The 20,885-nt window shown below is 48.3% G+C and overlaps 1 protein-coding gene across 2 annotated transcripts in view; it reads left to right on the top strand.

Moving 5' to 3' along the window:
* LOC135907231 (uncharacterized) overlaps positions 1-20,885 on the top strand; it is a 454,989-nt gene that overhangs the window by 344,514 nt on the left and 89,590 nt on the right. For both annotated transcript variants that reach the window (XM_065438909.1, XM_065438910.1), the window contains exon 3: positions 9,727-10,031. In XM_065438909.1, coding sequence (XP_065294981.1) covers positions 9,727-10,031 — 305 coding nt within the window. The remainder of the gene's footprint in view (positions 1-9,726; positions 10,032-20,885) is intronic.

Genomic DNA, 20,885 nt, shown 5'->3' with positions numbered 1-20,885 from the left:
TCCTTGATCAGAGGCCCCTGCGACTAATTAAGCTCAATAAACGTATTTCTGCGCAGGTTCTAGAGGCTGACTGCCGACCATGACATTCGTTCTCTCGCCACGCTGCGGAACATTACTTTTCTCTTCTGCATATTAACTCTCAGTCAGACTTACACTTTCTTCGACATGTTCCTCAAACGTTTGTTGCAAATAGTCTGCAGTGTTGCTGAGTATGCCAGTGTCATCTACAAACCGTAAGTTGGTGAGCTATTTACCGTTAGCCCTCACTTCTAACCATTCCTAGTCTAACTGGTTGCACACCTTTAAGCATTGAGTGATAGCATTGTAAATATTTTGCTATAGATCATATGAAGCCTTTTGCAGATATCTGGCTATGCAAAGTCTGCGCGTTAGTGTCATCCGTTCGATATCAACATTCGTGGGAAACTTCGTTTTTGACCACTGTTCGGAGCCAGTGCGCTGCTGCCTAGGTGCCCCGATCTAATCATTCCAGCTACCTGATTCAAGCGCAGGTAGCGCGCGTTTTATGTACAGCCAATATCAACGCCTTAACTGGCAATGTTCATTTATCATATACTGTAAGCTTGTTCACTTACTCCCTTATAATTAGGGTGTAAATTAGAAAGACTGGGGGTGTTCCAAGGGTGTTTTCTTGTTGAACGCCCTTTTGCGCTGAAAAAGGGTGTTTCAAGGGTGTTTACAAGGGGTGAAAAGATGAATACACCCGCATTACACCCATAAGGGTGTGAAAATTTTAAGAGTGTACGTAATGTCCATGCGGATGTAGATGATTACTTTCGTGCTCGCACCGCATGTAGACGAGACGAAAGATTCGTAACCGGACAGTCTGAGTGGAGTTGGTGTATTTGGTTCGCAAATGACCAGTATGGGAAAGCGATTTGTAAAAATGAATTGGTGAAAGTCTGCTATACGGGTCCTTAGACCCCTAGCATTCCACTGAAAGATCGACGCACTTTTAACTTCAGTGCGGAAGGGGACTATTGGTCGAGCCATGATGCTTAAACGATGCTAGCAAGCACTGGATTTAGTGCATCCAGTATTTGCAGAGCACTTCGAGCTGCTGGGGTTTGCAGCTTGTTCAGTATGATGCGCATTGTATTAATCAGCGATTGCAGCATATCAGCCTCCTGCCTGTCTTGGTCGCACAAATCGCCGGCAGTAGACGGCGCGGTCCAGCGAAAGTTTGCTGTGACTCTGTTGGTGAATGTTGCCGTTTCGGTAGAGCCAGCCAAGATTCGGCAGATGTGGTCTTCTTAGTAGACTTGCTCTTCGTGGTCCTTTGCACAGAGTCTGGCCTGGGTGGCAGAGGAGCAGGTGGTGTTGTAGGAAGTGGCATGCGCGTCGCAGAGACAACACCCTTCCTTGAGGAGTGCCGGCGACGGGAACGTCGCTTCCTGATTTTATCGGCGGCTTCGCGATGAGATGAATGATCTCTCGCTATCTATTTCAAGATAGCCATCTACTTCTTAATTTGCGGGCATTTCTTCGATGAAGCTTCGTGTGACCCTCCACAGTTTGAACACTTACAGTACAGTCGCGCCACATTTATCTGCAGCGTGTGGCTCGGCGCAACGGGGCCATGCTGCCTGATTTTCGCAGACGCTGCTCACGTGCCCCAGTTTCATGCATTTGCGGCTCTGAAGAGGTTTCGCAATGAAAGGTCGCGCTGCATATCTGAAGTGTTCCACCCTATCATGCGAGGGTATATATTTACCCTTGAATGCAATCTTCACGCAGCGTGAACTGCCTAGCTACTTAACATCAACCATAAACTCTTCATTGGCTGGCTTGATAAGAATCGGCAAGTCGTTATTAAGGATGGCGACGTCTACGTCGTAGATAACACCGGTGGCTACGTCATATCCCAAAGGGATGTAAGAGCGCACCTGAATGCCATCGATGGCCGTCACGCTGCGTAGAATGGTCAGAGCAGGTACATGCCGGACATCAACCGCCAGTAGATTTTTTCGGGTGTTGACTCGAATGTAGGATATTTCATTTGGCACCAGGCCTTCCAGTGACGTCGACACAGATTGCTTGTTGAGTAGGTTCATTTTGACGGTGGGAAGCAGGGGCACAAATATGATGGTATTGGCGTCCGGCTGCTGCGTGTGTCTTACTGTTTGCGTGCTTGACGATGAGGAAATCCTGGCGTTTCTTCTTTTCGCTCTGCGGCTCTGCACCAGCTGGAACTCGCCATCGGAAATGTCCTCACTGCTGACAGAGTAGACATGGGTGTCCTCGCTGTCACTGTCGCTCTGCTGACCGATCCGCTTCCTGGAGCCGGCCGCCGCTGACGCCGCCGTCGCCGGAAGACGTGCGAGGTCGTCTACTTCCATCACGACCGAGCAGGGAGCGAGGACCAGCGGATGAACTTAGACTTTCACAGAAATAAACTGGATCTAGAAAGAACAGCGCTGTATCAAAAGACACTTCGTCGTCGTCCCCAGAGCAAATGGGGATAGGCGATATTCTAGTTCACATGAAAAAGAAAAACTGGAAATGCGCATGCCGTGTAATACGTAGGGTAGATAACCGGAGGTGCCTAGGGAAGGTAAGCGCAGTCGTAGAAGGCATAAAACTGGGTGGGGTGATAGTATGGTATGGTATGGTATTGTCACGTGGTGGTGACGTTGAATAACACAGTAGCAATACTGTGAACGACAAAACTAACTTTTATCGGGCGAACCTGTGCCCACAAAACAGGCTACACTTATAGCACAACGATAGCGGCGAAAACGCTCGGCGATCGTCGAAAATCTGGGGTGCGATCTTGTACGCGTTCCAAACTCGAACGGAGGCGGTCCGTTCCTTCCGTCGCGAAATTGGCGGTCCGTTCCGTTGCGTTCGTCCGATAGCAGACAACACGGAATGATTGACAGCAGATATCACTTCACAATTGACGTCATGGTGTTCGACACCGTTCAAACTGACCAAGCGTGTGCGGCTCGGTGGAACGGACCGCCCCCGTTCTATTTTGGAACGCGTACAAGATCGCACCCCTGATCAGCGGGTGAAGCGCGTCGGCTTTTATAGATCAGTCGTGGAATGTTCCAGATTAACCGATAGGACCCGCGTGCCTTCCACACTATTCGCGTCGCGCATACATGCAATCAGATTACACAAGTTGCGGTGAAAGACAGTGGAGGGAACTATCGATAGCATTCCAGAAACGTCGGATGCGTCCCTCGCTGTGCGATTACGGTTGTTAAGCGGTGAAACGTGGTCACCCGATAAAGATAAGTATACGTGTCATTACCCCCCTCTTAAAAAGCATCGACCCGATGCTGCAAGCAAACGAAAGTAATAAATAAGCACTCGTAGCAAAGAAAACAACAAAATAAGGGAAGTTCGTTAGCGTCCGTAAAATGGTTTAAGACGCACCACGTGGACCACTTCAGGTCGTGCGCGGCGCCGCTGTGAATGCGAAACGCCGTCTGGCATGACCTCATAGTCCAGTGCGCCAATACGTCGGATGACCTTGTAGGGTCCGAAATAGCGTCGCAGTAGTTTCTCACTCAGTCCTCGTCGGCGTATCGGGGTCCATACCCAAACACGGTCGCCGGGCTGGTACTCGACGAAGCGTCGTCGGATCACGGCTGCATCGTGTTGAACTGAAGCTGGAACGTGGCCTCATCAAGTCGTCTTTCGTGGGTGTAGTCTTGGCTTCCTGACTTCGTCGGGATGGCGGCGGGTCGTTATTATGTCGTCAAGATGGTCTCTTCGTTGTCATCAGCGGCGGCGGAGGAGGATCTTCGTCAGTTCGACGAACAGCAACCGCACCTCCATCGGTTGCTGCTTTTAGTTTTCCGGATATGGGCTCGCTGACCGGCCCCTGGCTGGGCCAGTGTATGGTCGGCGCTGCGGCTACAGGTAGCGGCCTGGTGATGGCGAACGCGACGGTCGTCGAGAGCTCCACTGAGTAGCGGCGAGGTAATCGGCGATATCGCGGGGGCGTTCACCTTGCTGCGGGCGCGGAGCGTTCACGGCGAAACCTCGCAGTCCCATATCCCGGTATGGACATCGTCGGTACACGTGACCCGCTTCTCCGCAGTGGTAGCAGAGCGGGCGGTGGTCAGGAGCGCGCCAAATGTCCGTCTTCCTCGCGCAGGTGCGCTGGGCGACGGGTGGTCGTGTTGGCGGTGGCAGCGGCGGACGACGGAACTGCGGCGTGACAGGGCCCTGGCGCGCTCGCGGAGGGGGACCTTGACGGCGTGCGACGGCGGCGTAGGTCATCGCTTGCGGCTCAGGCTGGGGCGATTCAGGGGCTACTACAAGTTGTTGGTGGAGCTCCTCACGCACGGCGTCGGCAATCGAAGCCACTTGAGGCTATGATGGTGGGAACAGCTTTCGTAGCTCCTCCTGCACGACCGCTTGGATAGTCTCGCGCAGCTCGTCGGTGGCCAATGATTGAACTCCGGCGTAGTTTGTCGAGTTCGTGCGGCGGTCGAATTGCCGGTTTCGCATCTCGAGTGTCTTCTCGATGCTGGTGGCCTCGCGAAGAAACTCGTCGACGGTCTTCGGTGGGCTTCGTGCCATGCCGGCAAAAAGTTCCTCCTTCACACCACGCATCAGCAGGCGGACTTTTTTCTCCTCGGGCATTTCAGGGTCGGCGTGGCGGAAGAGGCGGCTCATTTCTTCCGTGTAGATCGCGGTCGTCTCATTAGGTAGCTGCACCCTGGTTTCTAACAGCGCTTGGGCTCGTTCTCGGCGTACGACGCTTGCGAATGTCTGTAGGAAGCCGCTTCGGAAAAGTTCCCAGGTCGTTAAGGTGGCTTCTCGGTTCTCGAACCACGTCCTGGCCGCGTCTTCCAAAGCGAAGAAGACATACCGCAGTTTGTCGTCGCTGTTCCAGTTGTTAAAGGTAGCGACTCTCTCGTACGTCTCAAGCCAGCTTTCCGGATCCTCGAAAGTTGAACCGCGGAACGTCGGAGGCTCCCTGGGCTGCTGCAGCACGACGGGTGACGCTGGGGCTGCCATTGGGGTGGATTTGGTGGCCATCTTCCTAGTCGTCTCAGGCAAAAGGCCGTGCTCCGGGGTCAGTCCTTGCAGCCTGCGGCTACTTCGCTGGTTCTTGGCGACGTTGGTGTCTTCCGAGTGAGGGCTTGGGTCACGGCTTTGTGGGGGCGTCCGGTGCATGAACTCAAAGCACCTCCACCAGATGTCACGTGGTGGTGACGTTGAATAACGCAGTAGCAATACTGTGAACGACAAAACTAACTTTTATTGGGCGAACCTGTGCCCTCAAAACAGGCTACACTTATAGCACAACGATAGCGGCGAACACGCTCGGCGATCGTCGAAAATCTAATCAGCGGGTGAAGCGCGTCGGCTTTTATAGATCAGTCGTGGAATGTTCCAGATTAACCGATAGGACCCGCGTGCCTTCCACAAAGTTCTACACTATTCGCGTCGCGCATACATGCAATCAGATTACACAAGTTGCGGTGAAAGACAGTGGAGGGAACTATCGATAGCATTCCATAAACGTCGGATGCGTCCCTCGCTGTGCGATTACAGTTGTTAAGCGGCGAAACGTAATCGCCCGGTAAAGATAAGGATACGTGTCAGTATGATGAACTTTATTAATGTCCTGAAGGACAACATTTATGTCGACGCAGGCGGCTCCCACAGAAATTGGGAAATTTCCAGGCGCAAGTTGGAATCATCCAGCACAAGATGGGTAATTTGAGATCGCTGCGAGAGGCCTTCGCCTTGCAATTGACATAAAACAGGCGGCGGTGGCTGGGACTGCTGCTGCTGCTGCCTGCTTGCTTGCTTGATATGATATGATTGATTGATTGATTGACTGATGATGATGATGATGATGATGATGATGATGATGATGATGCAAGTGGAAGAGAGAGAAAAAGATACGACGAATAAAAAGGTAGAGAGGTTAACCAAAGCTAGTTCGGGTTGGCTACCCTGCACGGGGGAAGGAATAACTGGACAAAAAGAGAAAGGTAGCGGAAGGGAGGACAGTGAAGAAGAGAGGTAACCGCGCGCAGAAGAGAGCGGTAGCAGGTTGCGCTCCCAACATCTGTAGAACCCAGGAAGCTGAGCAGCGCGAATAAAGTCTTCTGTGCGGATTTTCTTGCATTGGCGTAGAACTTTTTGTTCTGATAGTGGCCGATTCTCCAGTCAGAACGTCCAACAATGTGCACATCAGTTGCCTCTTGGCACTATAGCGCGTACAAACACAGATAATGTCTGTGAGTGTCTCGTCACAGTCCATATGTCGCCCGTGGGGCTGTCAGCCATTGTAATAAGGGAGATATAACATTATTTTAAATGCGAGGCCTAGCCACAAACAGTACAGCATGGCCTGCTGACGACACGGTAACCCAAGCGGCAGATGCATCTGTATATCCGGATACAAAACGACACACGGTGAAAAGGTTCGAGTCGCACAAGGGCAACGTACATTCACGGAACAACAATGGCAGCCCAGCCGCAGCGTCCCTTCGCGAGAGAGAGAGAGAGCGAGAAACAACTTTATTGAGCGGAGCTCGACATCTTCTTAGACGTCGTCGATGGCAGTGGGTCCCTCTTCACGGAACCCATATGGTTCCCTAGCTGCCTGGCCCCTGGAGATCAGGAGGAGCTGGTCTTCCAAGGCCGTGCTGGTTAGCAAGGTCTCCCATCGCTCGGTAAGAGTGGATGAGGGATAGAGTACGGTAGTGGGATCAAGGCACATTGACCGCTTTCATGTAGACATCGGGGACTTCATCGGCGTGGTAATTGTCTCTGATACTACAGCATCCCGGAAGCAATTGAAATATTGTGCCATGTCCCTTGTCGTGGGTGCGATTATGAGTCTGTAGATTTTCTGACGACAGTTGTTCACTGAGTACGTGGTTTTGTATGCCCTAAAGAGGTGCCTTGGAATCACACAATAATGTACATTATTGCGGTGGCTCCTGATTAATGAATTCAAGAGCAGCATAGTGTGCAGTAAGCGCTGCGCCTATCGGTGGGGCCACACATGATGTTTCCAAGTTGATTTCTTCATATCTTGCCGAGATCAGGACTGCAGTAGCAGCGCTGTTGAATTTTACCGAACCATCTTTGCAGACAACTTGCCAGATTCTGCTGATGTTGGAAAGGTGGTCGGAGGTTGCTTGCTTTAAGGCTTGCAAATGTGCTCCAGTTCTTTTGTTTTGCCTTTTTTTCATGCCCGGAATTGTCAATCGTACTTTCGGCCGGTGCAGACGCCACAAAGGAGCTTATATTTGTGTAGTAGGTGTGAATTGTGTTGGCAAGTAGAACTTCTGTCTTTGAATAGCTTTGGAAAATGTTCAATGACGCCTCTTAGCTGACAGGTATGTCATATGGGGCGAGGGAAGCCGAATCAAGTGTCGAATGTACGCTCCCAGGACATCTCCAGCAATGTATAATGCAACAGAACGATCTCTGGCAATGGCCTACGCCGATGGCCTAAGTCGATGGATGATGTATTTGTTTTTTTTTTGTTTTTTTTTGTTTTTGTTAAACCAAGACACATTCTCAGTGCTTGGGCTTGCACAATGTGGAGTGTGCGAATGTTTGTCGTGCAAGTATTTCCTTGTACAGGTATGGCGTACATCAGGAATCCCAAATATAGTGCGTTATATAATGCCAACATTGACGATACTGGCGCGCCCTAGGACTCCCCACCGAGAAATACGAGAAGGTCGACAAAAGCGGCCAAATGCTTTGTCACGTACAATATGTGAAGGCACCAAGTATCTATCGAAGATGACTCCAATAAATGAGTGCGCTTGTCTGTTTCGCTCAACTTGGCCATTGATCCGCAAAGCGCACGTTGTGCGAGTAAAAGCAACGACTGCACACTAGTCAGGTGAAATAGCCCAGGCCAGGAAGTGCAAAGAATAAACAGGCAAAACGGCAGGAGGTCAGAAGCAGAAAGGTCGCTGCATGGCAACAGTAGGAATAAGTTATGTAAATGTATACGGCGGTTAGAGCGAGCGCGAGTCCGTTTGTTTAGTCTGTTGTATCTCCGCTCTTCGTAATTAAGACTGCACGTGGTATAATATGTTGACGACGACGAGAAGAGTGTGGATGTGGGACAAGGCCGGAAGAGCCTATTGCAGGTTTAAACAGCGTGAAAGACACGCACAAAGATGAACATATGCACAGTACTAGAGTTGTTCTATCAACTCAAAATTTTATTGTGATAGTGTTAAATAACCTGTGTGGCGGAAAATCCGGCGTCCAGCTTAGGACGTCGCTTCGACAAAAAGAATTTCGAACCAAATTCCGAAGTTGCTCACGCCTTGTCTTTCATTCTTTACAAAGTTATTCCTCGGAATTTTAAGAACAGCAGCCCACAAACAAATGTAACGAAAAAAAAAAACACCGACAGCGTGTCTTTTATGTTAGCTCTTCTCAGACTGAAATATCAAAAAGTGCGAAGCAATAACACGAGATTGACCCATGCAAGAGGCCGCGTTTCTACGAGAAAGCTCGCCTTCGTGCGTAGGGTTCGCTGCCAGCGTTTTCCGGTTAACGTTACGGTTACACAAACTGCAGTTGCCGGTAAGCATGAACAGCAGTAAGGGGTCTTTGAAAGCTATCGCGGTCCACTTTTAAAGGCGAATCTTAAGCGTCCTTCAAATTTTTATTTGCAGCGACCACGTTTCATGTTTTCTTTTGGCCGGGCGCACTTCTATATAAGCATTACCAGGCTTGCCGTGGCTTTTGCGGAGGTTTGTTTTTTGTGATCAGCACCGTTTTCTCCCTTGCTGCATTTTGTAGAAGTGAGCTAAGTTAGAAGCTGTCACAGTAGCTTGCAGGTAATGCATCATCCGAAGCGCTGTTTTGAGAAGGCGGAGCAATTGCCGGCCTCGATCGCCAGGCTGAACCCTCCTGCAGCTACAACACACTGTCATTATCAAGGTTAAAAGGCGAGCGAAGAAGCTAAGAGAGGAGCAGAGGCAACCAGGCGGGGCTGTACGTGTAATGATGCGCAGCGCTTGCTCCTGCTCGCGAGAGAAGGGCAGGGAGAGAATGGAGGGAAATGGGCAGCACGGGGGCAGCTGCCGGCCTTCCGGTGACCTGCGTTGCTGTGGATTATTGGCGGGGGATACTGAAGCTGACGGGCCCACATATGTGTAGTTGAGCACCGCGGCAGGAGGAGGCGCGTATGAAGGATGACGCGGGCGATAGGCGAACAACTTTGCGTTGACACCCAAGAATTTTCAATAACTTGGAGACACTTATACGGCAGCCGCGTGCGTGGCAGTGCGGCCCGTTTACGAGAATGAATATGAAGTGTAGCCATGAAAAATAAAATTTAAAAATTTTAATTTTCATTTAGAAACTTAATTTAAAACATAATTTTCAATTTAATTTTTAATTAAAAAGCAGTTTCGATTTAGTTTACGTTATTGCCTGCAGTTAGGCCATGCGATGATCTTAGTTGTCCTCGAGTTTTCGCTAACCGTTGCGCCTAAGCATAGTAATAACACCGACAGGAAAATATCTGTTTTGCGCGTTGGCGATGACCGCATCCGCAAGGTATATGCAACGGGAGGGCGAAGAAGTGACCATACGGTGTCATTTATGCATCCAATGCCAATGAAGCATGCTTGGCAACATTTGTCTCCGACATTGTAATGACTTGTCTTGCTCAGTTTACGTTAGCACGACAACCGTTGGATCTGCTCACGCGTACATTGCCTTTCGCCCCACTCTGTGCAGGGATGTCGGAGGCGACCCGCACAGAGCGCAGCTTTCGTTCGGCGGCCTCGCCGAGCAGTGCCGACGAGCGGCGTGCCGAGGCGACCTCGTCGGGAAGCCCGCCGTCCGCACTGCCTCCGCCAGGCAGCGCGTCGCTGGTCACGGCTGTGGGAGGCAGCGGCGAGCCTCCGTCCCGGCCGAGCGCGTACTGGGACGACCCCCACTTCAGGCCCCGCTTCGACAACAGCACCGAGCGGAACGTCACCGCGCAGCTGGGCAAGTCCGCCTTCCTGCACTGCCGGATCCGACAGCTCGGCGACAGGACGGTCAGTGCCCGTTCACTACGCTCAATTGTATGGGAGCGTTGGCATGTGGCATTGTGAAAAAAAAAAAAGCTTTCTGTAGCTCAGGGACGGGAAGAAAGAAGGATGCACACGTCAGAAACCGATATCTCTGTCCCTAGCGCTCTGTCTTGTGTATCTTTACTTCTTCTCCTAACTGCGCTACAGAAATATTTTACTCAACTCATGCCTTTATTTAGCACACGCGCACATTTCTGTTTTGACCAGACGGCTAAAGACATTGCGCCATTTGTAGCCCCAATAAGACACCTTTGGCAAATCAGGTTTTGCCCGACTGCCAAAAAAAAAAAAACGCGTTTGCCTTTTTCGAACTTTCCGGCGAGTCCCTTCATTTAATTTTAGCGCAGAAGTAGGAGGGCATCCCAGCAAATGTATATAATGGTTCCACAGCTACCTTAGTTAATCATAGGAACGCGGAAAAATTCCAATAAAAAAGGGGTCAAGCAAGGAGATGCAATCCCTCCAATGCCTTGCACTTTGTGCTTAGGAGTATCAATTCGTTAGACTGCGAGGCTTTAGGAGTGCTGATCAAAGGGGTACATTTCAGCAACCTGTGGTCTGCGGATGACGTTGACGTGTTCAGCAGTGACGGAGATGGCTTTAAACAAATCATAGGGGATCTCGGCCGAGAAAGTTTATGGCATCTTGCGGCTGGTCGTTTCGGAGCGCTGTATTACGAGCCGCTCTCTGCGGCCGTGGTATCACCCTCGACGAGTCGAAAGAGAGCTCGCGGCTTGCGTGCGGCTGGTTCTTGTTGATCGCTCTTCTTTCGCGTCGATCGCCCTCCGAGCTCTGTTGTCTGTGCTACACAGACTCCTAAAATAATTACGAGAGGGAAATGTGGCGCTAGTGCATTCATGCAGGCATTCATGCAGTTTCCATCATTTCCATCATTCCCATGGTGCCGGAATCGCTCGCAGGTTGGTTAAGCCAGCATGGAAACGATAGCTAGTACACGTATTTGGCTAAACTTCGTCATTAAAGTGGTTTTCTGACTTAACACACTCATAATTTGTAACCGAATACTGCGTTATAAATCAATATATATATAATGAAATAAAGATAAAAATTGGAGCACGCTTAAGCTTCGCCTTCAAGAGTGGAACGCGACACCGTTCCCGTCGACCCGCCAAGGGGTGTAAGACAGTGGGCTACGGCGCAGCGACTACGCGCCCCGCATCGGACGCGGTGAGTGTCGAGCAGCGCCACGTTCGGCGCGGCAACGAAATGTGCGCCTGAGCAAGCGACGCGCGCCTGAGCCTTAAAACAGCTCGTTTCTAAGGCAACACCGCATTCACTAGAGACGCTTTTGTACCGCTTTGAAGCATCGAACTCGTGGTTCAGCGGTAGCGTCTCCGTCTCACACTCCGGAGACCCTGGTTCGATTCCCAGCCAGCCCATGCTGCAAGTTGTTTTTTTATTCATGAAGTGCCTGCTGGGATTTATCGCTCACGGCCAACGCCGACGACGCCGACGCCGACGACACCGGCTTTTCTGCGACACGAGCTCCTTAATAGAGAGTTTTAGCCCAGCGGGTTTACGGCCAGCGGAGCGGAGCGGGCGAGCGGAGACGCAACTGCGCATGCGCACCACGCTGAGGCGGCCAGCGGTTTTACGGAGATGCGTTTACGCCCGCTGGAAAGCACTCCCCAGCGGAGGGTATACGCAGCGCGCGAGCGTGCGTAAGCGCGCGCGGGCGTGTATGGGAAATGCAAGACGGCAGCCGCGAACATGAACGCCGGCAGTTCTGCATCGAAAACGGCGACTGCCGCGCTGACCCGTACATTAGTACTCAGTACATTGTTAACAAATAATGCACTGAGAACTTGTAATATATCTTTATTCAACATTTCTTGCATAATAAAAGCAAGCGTGATTCAATTTCATTTCTCAGTAACTCCTATTCGAACCACTAGGTGGGGCAGCAAAGCGCCCCGCTCTTTACCCCGCTCGAGCGGGTGATCCGCTGGGCTAAAATTCTTTTTTCACGAGCCGCTCCGCTGGCGTAACGGCGGAGACCGCTCCGCTCCGCTGGCCGTAAACCCGCTGGGCTAAAACTCTCTAATGCTGTCGCGTCAAAATGAAATCAAGGACGGGATTTGAACAGATGCCCTCTAGCACGGAAGCCAGATATTGCAACTATTACGCGACGGAAGCCTGCGGCGACATGCGTCCTTAAGAATTTCCCGCGGAAGAACCTGTGCGTTGAGACCCTTTGTGCGTTTCGATTTGATCATGGACGCACGCGTCCATAAGAGGAACCGCTGTAATTATTAACGATTATGCACGTTGGCAGAGTATTGATTCTTTCTGCGCTTAGAAAATGATAGATTGCTCTAAAATGTAGGCCAATAAAAGCAGACAAAACGTAGTAAACCAGCCAGAACGAAGTCTGAAGCCACCATGACGAAGATCGGACAAAGCCACGTAATAACCATCATTCCCGTCCATGTTCCCTCTGAACGCTCGCCGCGCTAGAGTTCCCTCCACTCATGAAGGAAGTAAAATGAGAGAGCATACGCGGTTGAAGCCAACCTGGTGGCCTAACACCGGATCGCACGTCAACGTGCGCGCTTGGTTTTAGCGTTCCCACTCTGCAGGCAGAGCCAGGGCAGGTCAGCCGAACAAGCACGCACCGAATAAAAACTACCGGCACAGCTACTGGAAGCCAAAAGTCTCAGCAAAAGCTCGATTCTTGCTCCGTGATCCTGACGCGAGAGGTCTCGTGTTTGGCCACCACTGTGGTTTCACGGAGCGCTTGCTTGCCAAGGCTGGCTGCGCGACGTGATATTTTTCCTTCCTCCATGCCTCGGGTAAATATTGCAGGAAACGTTGTGGACGATGCAGTCGTCGAGATTAAGTGCGTTTGGCGTCACGTGATCACAACACAGCGTTGCGGCATCGCCGCTGTTGGCGACGGTCCACCGTAACCCGGACCTCCGCATGCTGGTGTCTCGGCAAACGCTCAACGTAAATTGGCTCGGCCACGTGGTGTTACGCTCCTCCAAGTGAGAGTTACGCGTTCGGCTTGCGTGCTTGTCCTCTGCCTCTGCGTTCGAGGAAAGCAGGATCCGACGGACCCTGAGTCAGAGGGTGGAGACGAGCTGTCGAAGATACCATTAGCGTATGTGCCTGAAGTGTAACACGCAGAAGAATAAGGTACGGTTCGATAGCCTGGCAAGAGAACCAAGAAGAAGAAAGCTTTGTTATATGGAGGACTACTTACCATGGAAAAAGAACAAGAATCCATGATTTGCAGTCATCCCCTATAGAATTTGTCCAAAAGTATGCTTATGTAGGCCACACACGATGCTGATCATGAGATCAAAATTTACAGTCGAATAAAAATAAGTTGGAATGCGCATATGACTGGCATTGCCAACTCATGACTGGCAGCTTACGGCTATCCTTGAAACGAAAAGTGTACAAAAATTGGATTCTGCCGCCATTAACCTATGGGGCAGAAACTTGGACGTGAACAATTAAGCTCGAGATAAATTTCAGGATCACTCAGTGAGCAATCAGGCGAAAAAGAATAGGCATGGCGTTAAGATGCATGGAGACAGCGGTGTAAGTTAGAGAGAGGCAACCATTGCAGCCGATAATCTATAGTTGACGTCAGGAGGAAAATAAAGCTGGAACACACATGTAATGTTGGGGGCATAACCCGTAAAAAACTTAATTATGGGCTTTTACGAGCCAAAACCACGGTCTGATTATGAGGCACGCCGTAGTAGGGGTCTCCGGAAATTTGGACCACCTGGGATTCTTTAAGCGGAAGGTTTAGCTCAGGTGCTCATATCTAAAAATAGAATTCATTTTTCTCGGCAACCACTGCACCACACTTGACGAGGTTTGTGGCATTCTTAAAAGGACAACATTAAATCTAGTGACTGTTCGTTTCGAATTTTCGATTTAGGTCCTCAATATTTCAATAAAATGGGCAAAAACTGACAATTCAAGAGAACGAAAATATAAAGTTTACAGCTCTGTAACTAAGCAACAAAAAATGATGATAAAAGTCTGCGAATTGCATCTGATAGTACATAAAGAGGACAAAATTGATACGTCACACATGAACAACAAAAAATTTAGTAATATGGAAATACAGCTTTTGCAAAACCCATGTAAACAACGTAAAAAATTCGAATTTGTCTGATTTCAATGGTCTAATGAATGCCGTTTACAGAACCGCGATATCTTTTTTTGACGCAGAGCTACGAATTTGTAAACGTCGTACTTCTATCTTTTCGAAGTTTCGAATTTCTAAAAATCTTTTAAAGAAAATTCAGGACACAAATCGAAATTCCGCTTCCAAGAGCCACTTTGATTAAAATCGGTCCAGAGGTTATCTCAGAAAAACGTTTTTGCGTTTTACATGTATTTGAATAGGCCGCGTCGGAGTTGGGCCCGAGCTAAAGCTTCCTCTTAACGTGCACCTAAATCTAAGTACACGGGTGTTCTCGCATTTCGGCCCCATTGAAATGCCCGCACCGTGGCCGGGATTCGACCCCGCGACCTCACGCTTAGCAGTCCAGAGATAATTCGTAGTCTGCTGTTAGCGTAAGATCAGTCGTGGACGATAGAGAACTGTGATGAAACTAGGAAATTGGCGGGCGCATTATATGGTTTCACCTGGTGAAAGAAAGGGTTAAATTGAAATAGCTGGGAGAGGCCTTGGTCCTGTAGGGAAACAAATTGGCAGCTTGTTCGCTTAAATGTAGTTTTACCCCGTTAGCATGCAGTGTAATTTGTCATGCCTAAATCACGCATTATTATTTGCTGTCTTTTTAACAATGTGACATTGGTATCGTTTTAGCGGATAGACTTACCTAGTGATCAATGTAGACGTAAATGCAGCATATTTCATACGTGTCGAACGAAATATCGGGACAAAATAGGCCTAATTTGTGGGTAACTAATGTATTTTTAGTTGCCCACAAAGTAAAAGTTTTTGAGCAAGTTGTTTGGTAGAGCTGACCTTAGCCCTAAGCGTGTTTATGTTACCTCACCTGTCGGCGGGTAGCCTGCAGAGAGCGCTTCATACCTGATAACGCGAAATTGTTTCTCAAAGCCTCACTTCTTGTGAAGGCAGAAAAGCCCAGCGCTGCTAAAGCAGAACTTTTCACATTGCCATCGAAGAAAATATGCACAGTTACGCTATACGTGTCTGCATGCAATAAACCGCAGCGTGCGCAACAATGCACATTTTTATTGAGACTAGCTAGAGCAGAGGGGAGGCTTTCCCGCATCCTCCAGCAACAGTTTAATCATACCAAAGGCATGCCTGGAGGGCAGTTAGTAGACCGGGCCTCGTTACCTCGAGCCGAGACAAGACCGCGACCAAGCCTCGCTGAGATCGAATTACCTGTCGGTGCAATGAAGCGCGGATCCCGAAGTTGACAAGTGGGACCTAGGCCGTCCCGCTACTATATAAACACATATAAGTATATGCAGAACTTTGCGACCGCTTCCGCGATTCAGTAGCATCGGGGGACCAGAAGAGCTCTGTCCTTATCGTCTGATGACACGTGGCTAAAGAAAGGGAAAAAGAAAGAGAAGAATAATAAAAAAAAGCAAACAATTGTTTATCTCTTTTACTTCTTCTCTAAGCTCTCTTTTTTACTTTTTAGCTACGTGGCATCTTTTTTGGAAACCATGTTTTTGTAGTACTTGTCAATCTACGAACCTCTTCTAACAACCATCCCGTGGTGCAATTCTGGTATCTTTTGCCATGTACGTATTTTATTTCATTTCATTATTTTTCATTTCATTTATTTACTCTCAAGGCCGTACACGCATTGCAGAGTGGAGTGGCAATAAAAAAAGAAAAAAAATATAGCTAATGAGGCAGCACTTGGTCACAGATAGCCGACTTGAACACATCATGGTCTGTGATAGCGACGATGGATGCGGGAAGGCGGTTCCAGTCTTGACTTCTTTTCGGGATGAAGGCTTTGAGGTATACATTGCTTTTACACTGAGGCAACCCAACCTTCTTTTGATGATCAATACGGAATGACAAATGGCTCGGTGACGAAAAAAGTGCCATTTTTAGCTCATTATTAGTGTAGTATATTTTGTGAAACAGGCACAAGCGGGAAATTTGACGTCTAGTAGAAAGGAGAGGTAGTTCAAGCTTTTGCTTCATGCGAAAAACGCTGGCTAAGCGATAAAAGTTAGGATAAACCTAACTGAGCGGTTCTGAACCGATTCTATGGACTGTGTTAACGAGCTAGTGTACAGGTCCCATATCGATGAAGCGTACTCGAGTTTAGAACGCGCGAGTGTTTTATATAGTAGTAGTTTCAGCGGAACGGGAGCGAGGCGGAAATTCCGCCTAAGAAAACCAAGGGAACTGTTAGCTTTGTTATTAACATGGTGGATATGCTTCTGCCATGACAGATTATTAGTGATATGGACGCCTAGATACTTGTAGCTGTCGACGAACTGAAGAGGGCAACCGTTAAGATCATAGCCCTGAGAAATGGACTGGTTAATCTTTCGAGACACTCTCATTGCTTTACATTTGTTAATGTTTAGTTTCATAAGCCATGCATCACACCAAGAAGAAATTTTATTTAAGTCAGATTGAACAACGGAGAAGTCAGACTCATTAGAAATTACGCGGTACAGAACGCAGTCGTCTGCAAAGAGCCTTATGTTAGAAGTAACAGAATCAGGCAGGTCGTTAACTGAAATTAGAAAAAGAAGAGGCCCTAGGACTGACCCCTGAGGAACACCGGATGTTACATTGCATGATTTAGAGTCATGATTATTAACAGAAACGTACTGTGTTCTATTCTGCAAGAAACACTCAATCCACTTAAGCAGGTTGCAATCAAGATGGAGTGTGCTAAGTTTCAGTAATAGTAGTCAATGTGAGACGGTATTGAAAGCTTTCGCGAAGTCAAGGAAGATGACGTCAATAACTGAAGCTCGATCTAATGCGGAAGACAAATCATTAGTAAAGGTTAATAATTGAGTCTCACAAGAATAATTTTTTCAAAAACCATGCTGCTGTGACGCAAAAAAAAATTATTAGACTCGAGAAAGCTAATCAGGTTGCAATAGATTATGTGTTGTAATAATTTGCGTGGAATACAAGTTAAGGAGATCGGCCGGTAGTTTAAGGAGTTATGTGTATCACTGGATTTGTGGACTGGAATCACCTTCGCCGTCCTCCAGTCGTCCGGAAGTGTTGAACTCTGCAAAGACTGCGTAAAAATGTATGACAAGAAAGCAGATGAATACGGTACAGTACTCTCAAGGAATTTGTAATTTATGGTATAAACACCTGCCGATGAAGAAAGTTTAGCTTTCATAATCAAATTGTATATGCCATCTCAATCGATCGAAATCGGCTCCATCTCAGGGTACGTAAGGGCACGTGCGGACGGTGAAGTATCTATTACAGCGTTAGAAAAAGATAGCGAGAATGTGTTGTTAAAAACCGTTGAGCAAAGCTCACGGGGGACAGGAAATCCATCGTCAGTTTTCAGAACGATTTTTGTGGGTTTGCGTACGGTAATAATGTTCCAAAACTTCTTAGGGTTAGTTGTGAGCAGATGAGGTAGTGTTTCAGAAAAAAAGTAATTCTTGGCTGAGCGAATGGTCATTTTATATTCAGATGCAATAGCTACGTAGGCTGCTTTTGCTTTGGTTTCCCCAGATAGCTTGAAGCGTCGAAAAATGCGTTTTTTCTTGTTAAGAAACTGTTTAAAACTTACGTTAAACCAAGGAGCCCTATTGCATAATGGTAATAGGCGAGTCGGAACATATTTTTCAGTTAGCGTTTGAACCTTGTTCTTGAAAAGGAGCCGGTTTTCTGCAATAGTTCTTTCCCAGAACTGAGGAAAAAGGAAATCGGCAAAACTTTGTAATTCGTTATTGATCGAGGAAAAATCAGCTCGACTGTAGTCACGAATGTTCTTACTCTATTTTAGACGCTTTGGCGAGCGTAAGGGGATTGCAAAATGAATCACGCAATGATCGCTTAAACCAGTATTATTGATAGTGATCAAATTGAACCAGGGGATGTGGTGAAGACGAGGTCAATGATGTTGGCAGAAACTGCAGTGACACGGCTAGGCTCTTTAACAAACTGGGTGAGGCTAAATGTCGAACATTTATCAAGAAAGGTTGAACATTGGGATGAGGATAAAGTCACTGATGGGAAGTCAACAGCCCGGTCAATGCCAGGGAAATTGAAATCACCGAGCAAGAATATTGGTGCTGCTGGATATTTAACAACGATTTGGTTAAGACAGTCAAATAGCTCATTGCAAAATGTGGATGTGCTATGGGGTGGTCGATAGCAAGCGGCAAATATCACGTCTTTGTTATTTATGTGAATACAACAGCACAAGAGCTCAATTTGCGAAGGCACGTGTATATATAGAGGTGATATCAGATGAAAGAGCGGTCAAGGTCCCACCACCACATCGTCCTATTCTGTCATTTCTCTAAATATTGTAAGTCTTACTGCACGCGAAAAGCTCCGAATTTTCAATTTTATCTGAAAGCCAGGTCTCGACTAAAACAACAATATCTGCATTGCACGTGTCGATCTGCGCAGACAGAGCATCGCGCTTATTCATAATGGAGCGGATGTTAGTGAACAGCACAGAGTAATCGTTGTCATGCGTATTCTGTACGGCCGCGTGATGCTAACTCGAAGCGGGTGACGGGGGATTCGCAGGGAAACTTATTCCGCTGCTGCCTACGTTACCGCTGGCAGTAGCAATACTGTTCTGCTGGAGTTCATAAACGGTATCGGTTTGAGAGCAATACGCGTAGCACGTTTTGTTGATGAACAATTTGTTGTACCTGAGATGACAGAATTGACCCGAAGACTTCCCAAATGCAATTAACTTATTCCTGGTCATTCTAGTTGCCCGACAGAAGTCTTCTTAAATGGATACCCCGGATCCTTTCAGCTTCTTCTTTTGTGCTAATATGTTTTCCTTTGCTTTAAATGATGCCAACTTCACTACCACTGGTTGACATTTGTTATTTATAAAGAAACCTAAGCGATGCGCACACTCAATTCCTTCTTCGGGTAATTGCAACGCGAAAAACGGCACAAGGAGCGCCCGAACTTTTTTTTCTGTTTCTGCCCAAGTTTCAGCGGCGCCATCGGTGATACCATAGACAATCAAGTTATCTCTTCTTGACCTGTCCTCGAAATCGTCCAGACGAGATTGCACCGATGCATTCTCACTTTTAATGGCTTCGGTAATAATGCCTCGGATATGAGCAGGTTCTTGCTGAGTTCCAAGTGCAGCGACTTTCCGCCCTACGTACGCTAATCTGGCATTCATGCTTGTAATACGCTCCTCAAGTAATTCTTGGTTGGCTTTCACTTCATTAAGAGTTGAGATTAGCTCACCGTGACGCGCATCCATTTTAGTAGCAAGAGAGTTGACGGCCTCGAGAACCAGGTTAGTGCTACAACTGGGATTAGGCCCAGGGTTAAGCTCAATCTCTCCGGACATCACAGGCAACTTCGTAACATGTACACAGTCGGCAAATAAACACCACAAAATGTCCAGGCATGGGACGAGGAGCAAAGCGCGATTGCTAGAGCGCACAATAAAGGGAAGTCGAGTTACCAACCTGGATGTAAAAGAAGAAGGGTCTCAGCAAAGATTGCGCCATTGCTGCTATCCCATGCCCACTGACGAGGGTCGTCATCGTTGGCCTATTTGTATGCGCACCACAGGGTGACGCATGCGTTGATGCCGTTGGTTTGGTGCAAAGATCCGATGCGATGATTCCGCTGACGTTTCCGGCATGCGCAGACGAAGAGAACAGCAAATCGCCGCATGATGCAAAGGCCGAGTTTTCAGCAAGGAAGGACGTAGTACAGGCTTCATCGAAGGATTTCCAGGCACGGACAGGAAACAGCCCGATTAGTGGAAGAATCTGGATGTAAAAGAAGAACGGTCTCAGCAAAGATTGCGCCATTGCTGCTATCCCATGCCCACTGACGAGGGTCGTCATCGTTGGCCTATTTGTATGCGCACCACAGGGTGACGCATGCGTTGATGCCGTTGGTTTGGTGCAAAGATCCGATGCGATGATTCCGCTGACGTTTCCGGCATGCGCAGACGAAGAGAACAGCAAATCGCCGCATGATGCAAAGGCCGAGTTTTCAGCAAGGAAGGACGTAGTACAGGCTTCATCGAAGGAGTTCCAGGCACGGACAGGAAACAGCCCGATTAGTGGAAGAATCTGGATGTAAAAGAAGAACGGTCTCAGCAAAGACTGCGCCATTGCTGCTATCCCATGCCCACTGACGAGGGTCGTCATCATTGGCCTATTTATATGCGCATCACAGGGTGACGCATGCGTTGATGCCATTGGTTTGGTGAAAAGATCCGGTGCGGTGATTCCGCTGACGTTTCCGGCATGCGCAGACGAAGAGAACAGCAAATCGCCGCATGATGCAAAGGCCGAGTTTTCAGCAAGGAAGGGCGTAGTACAGGCTCCATCGAAGGGGTTCCAGGCACGGACAGGAAACAGCCCGATTAGTGGAAGAGTCTGGATGTAAAAGAAGAACGGTCTCAGCAAAGACTGCGCAATTGCTGCTACCCCATGCCCATTCCACCACTGTACCGTTTCATGCATTCCCTGAAGAAGGTCGGACCCCAGCCATAACGTAGACGTAAGGCATCGTTTCTTTTTTTGCTATAAGTGCCTGTTCAACAACCGGATCCCGGCAAACTCGCACTTTCATATATATATATATATATATATATATATATATATATATATATATATATATATATATATATATATATATAACGCGTTATC

Source organism: Dermacentor albipictus, chromosome 1 (assembly GCF_038994185.2).
Source record: "Dermacentor albipictus isolate Rhodes 1998 colony chromosome 1, USDA_Dalb.pri_finalv2, whole genome shotgun sequence".
NCBI classification, from domain to species: domain Eukaryota; kingdom Metazoa; phylum Arthropoda; class Arachnida; order Ixodida; family Ixodidae; genus Dermacentor; species Dermacentor albipictus.
The sequence above is the reverse complement of the archived record's forward strand: the minus strand, read 5'-3'. Positions and strand labels throughout refer to the sequence as shown.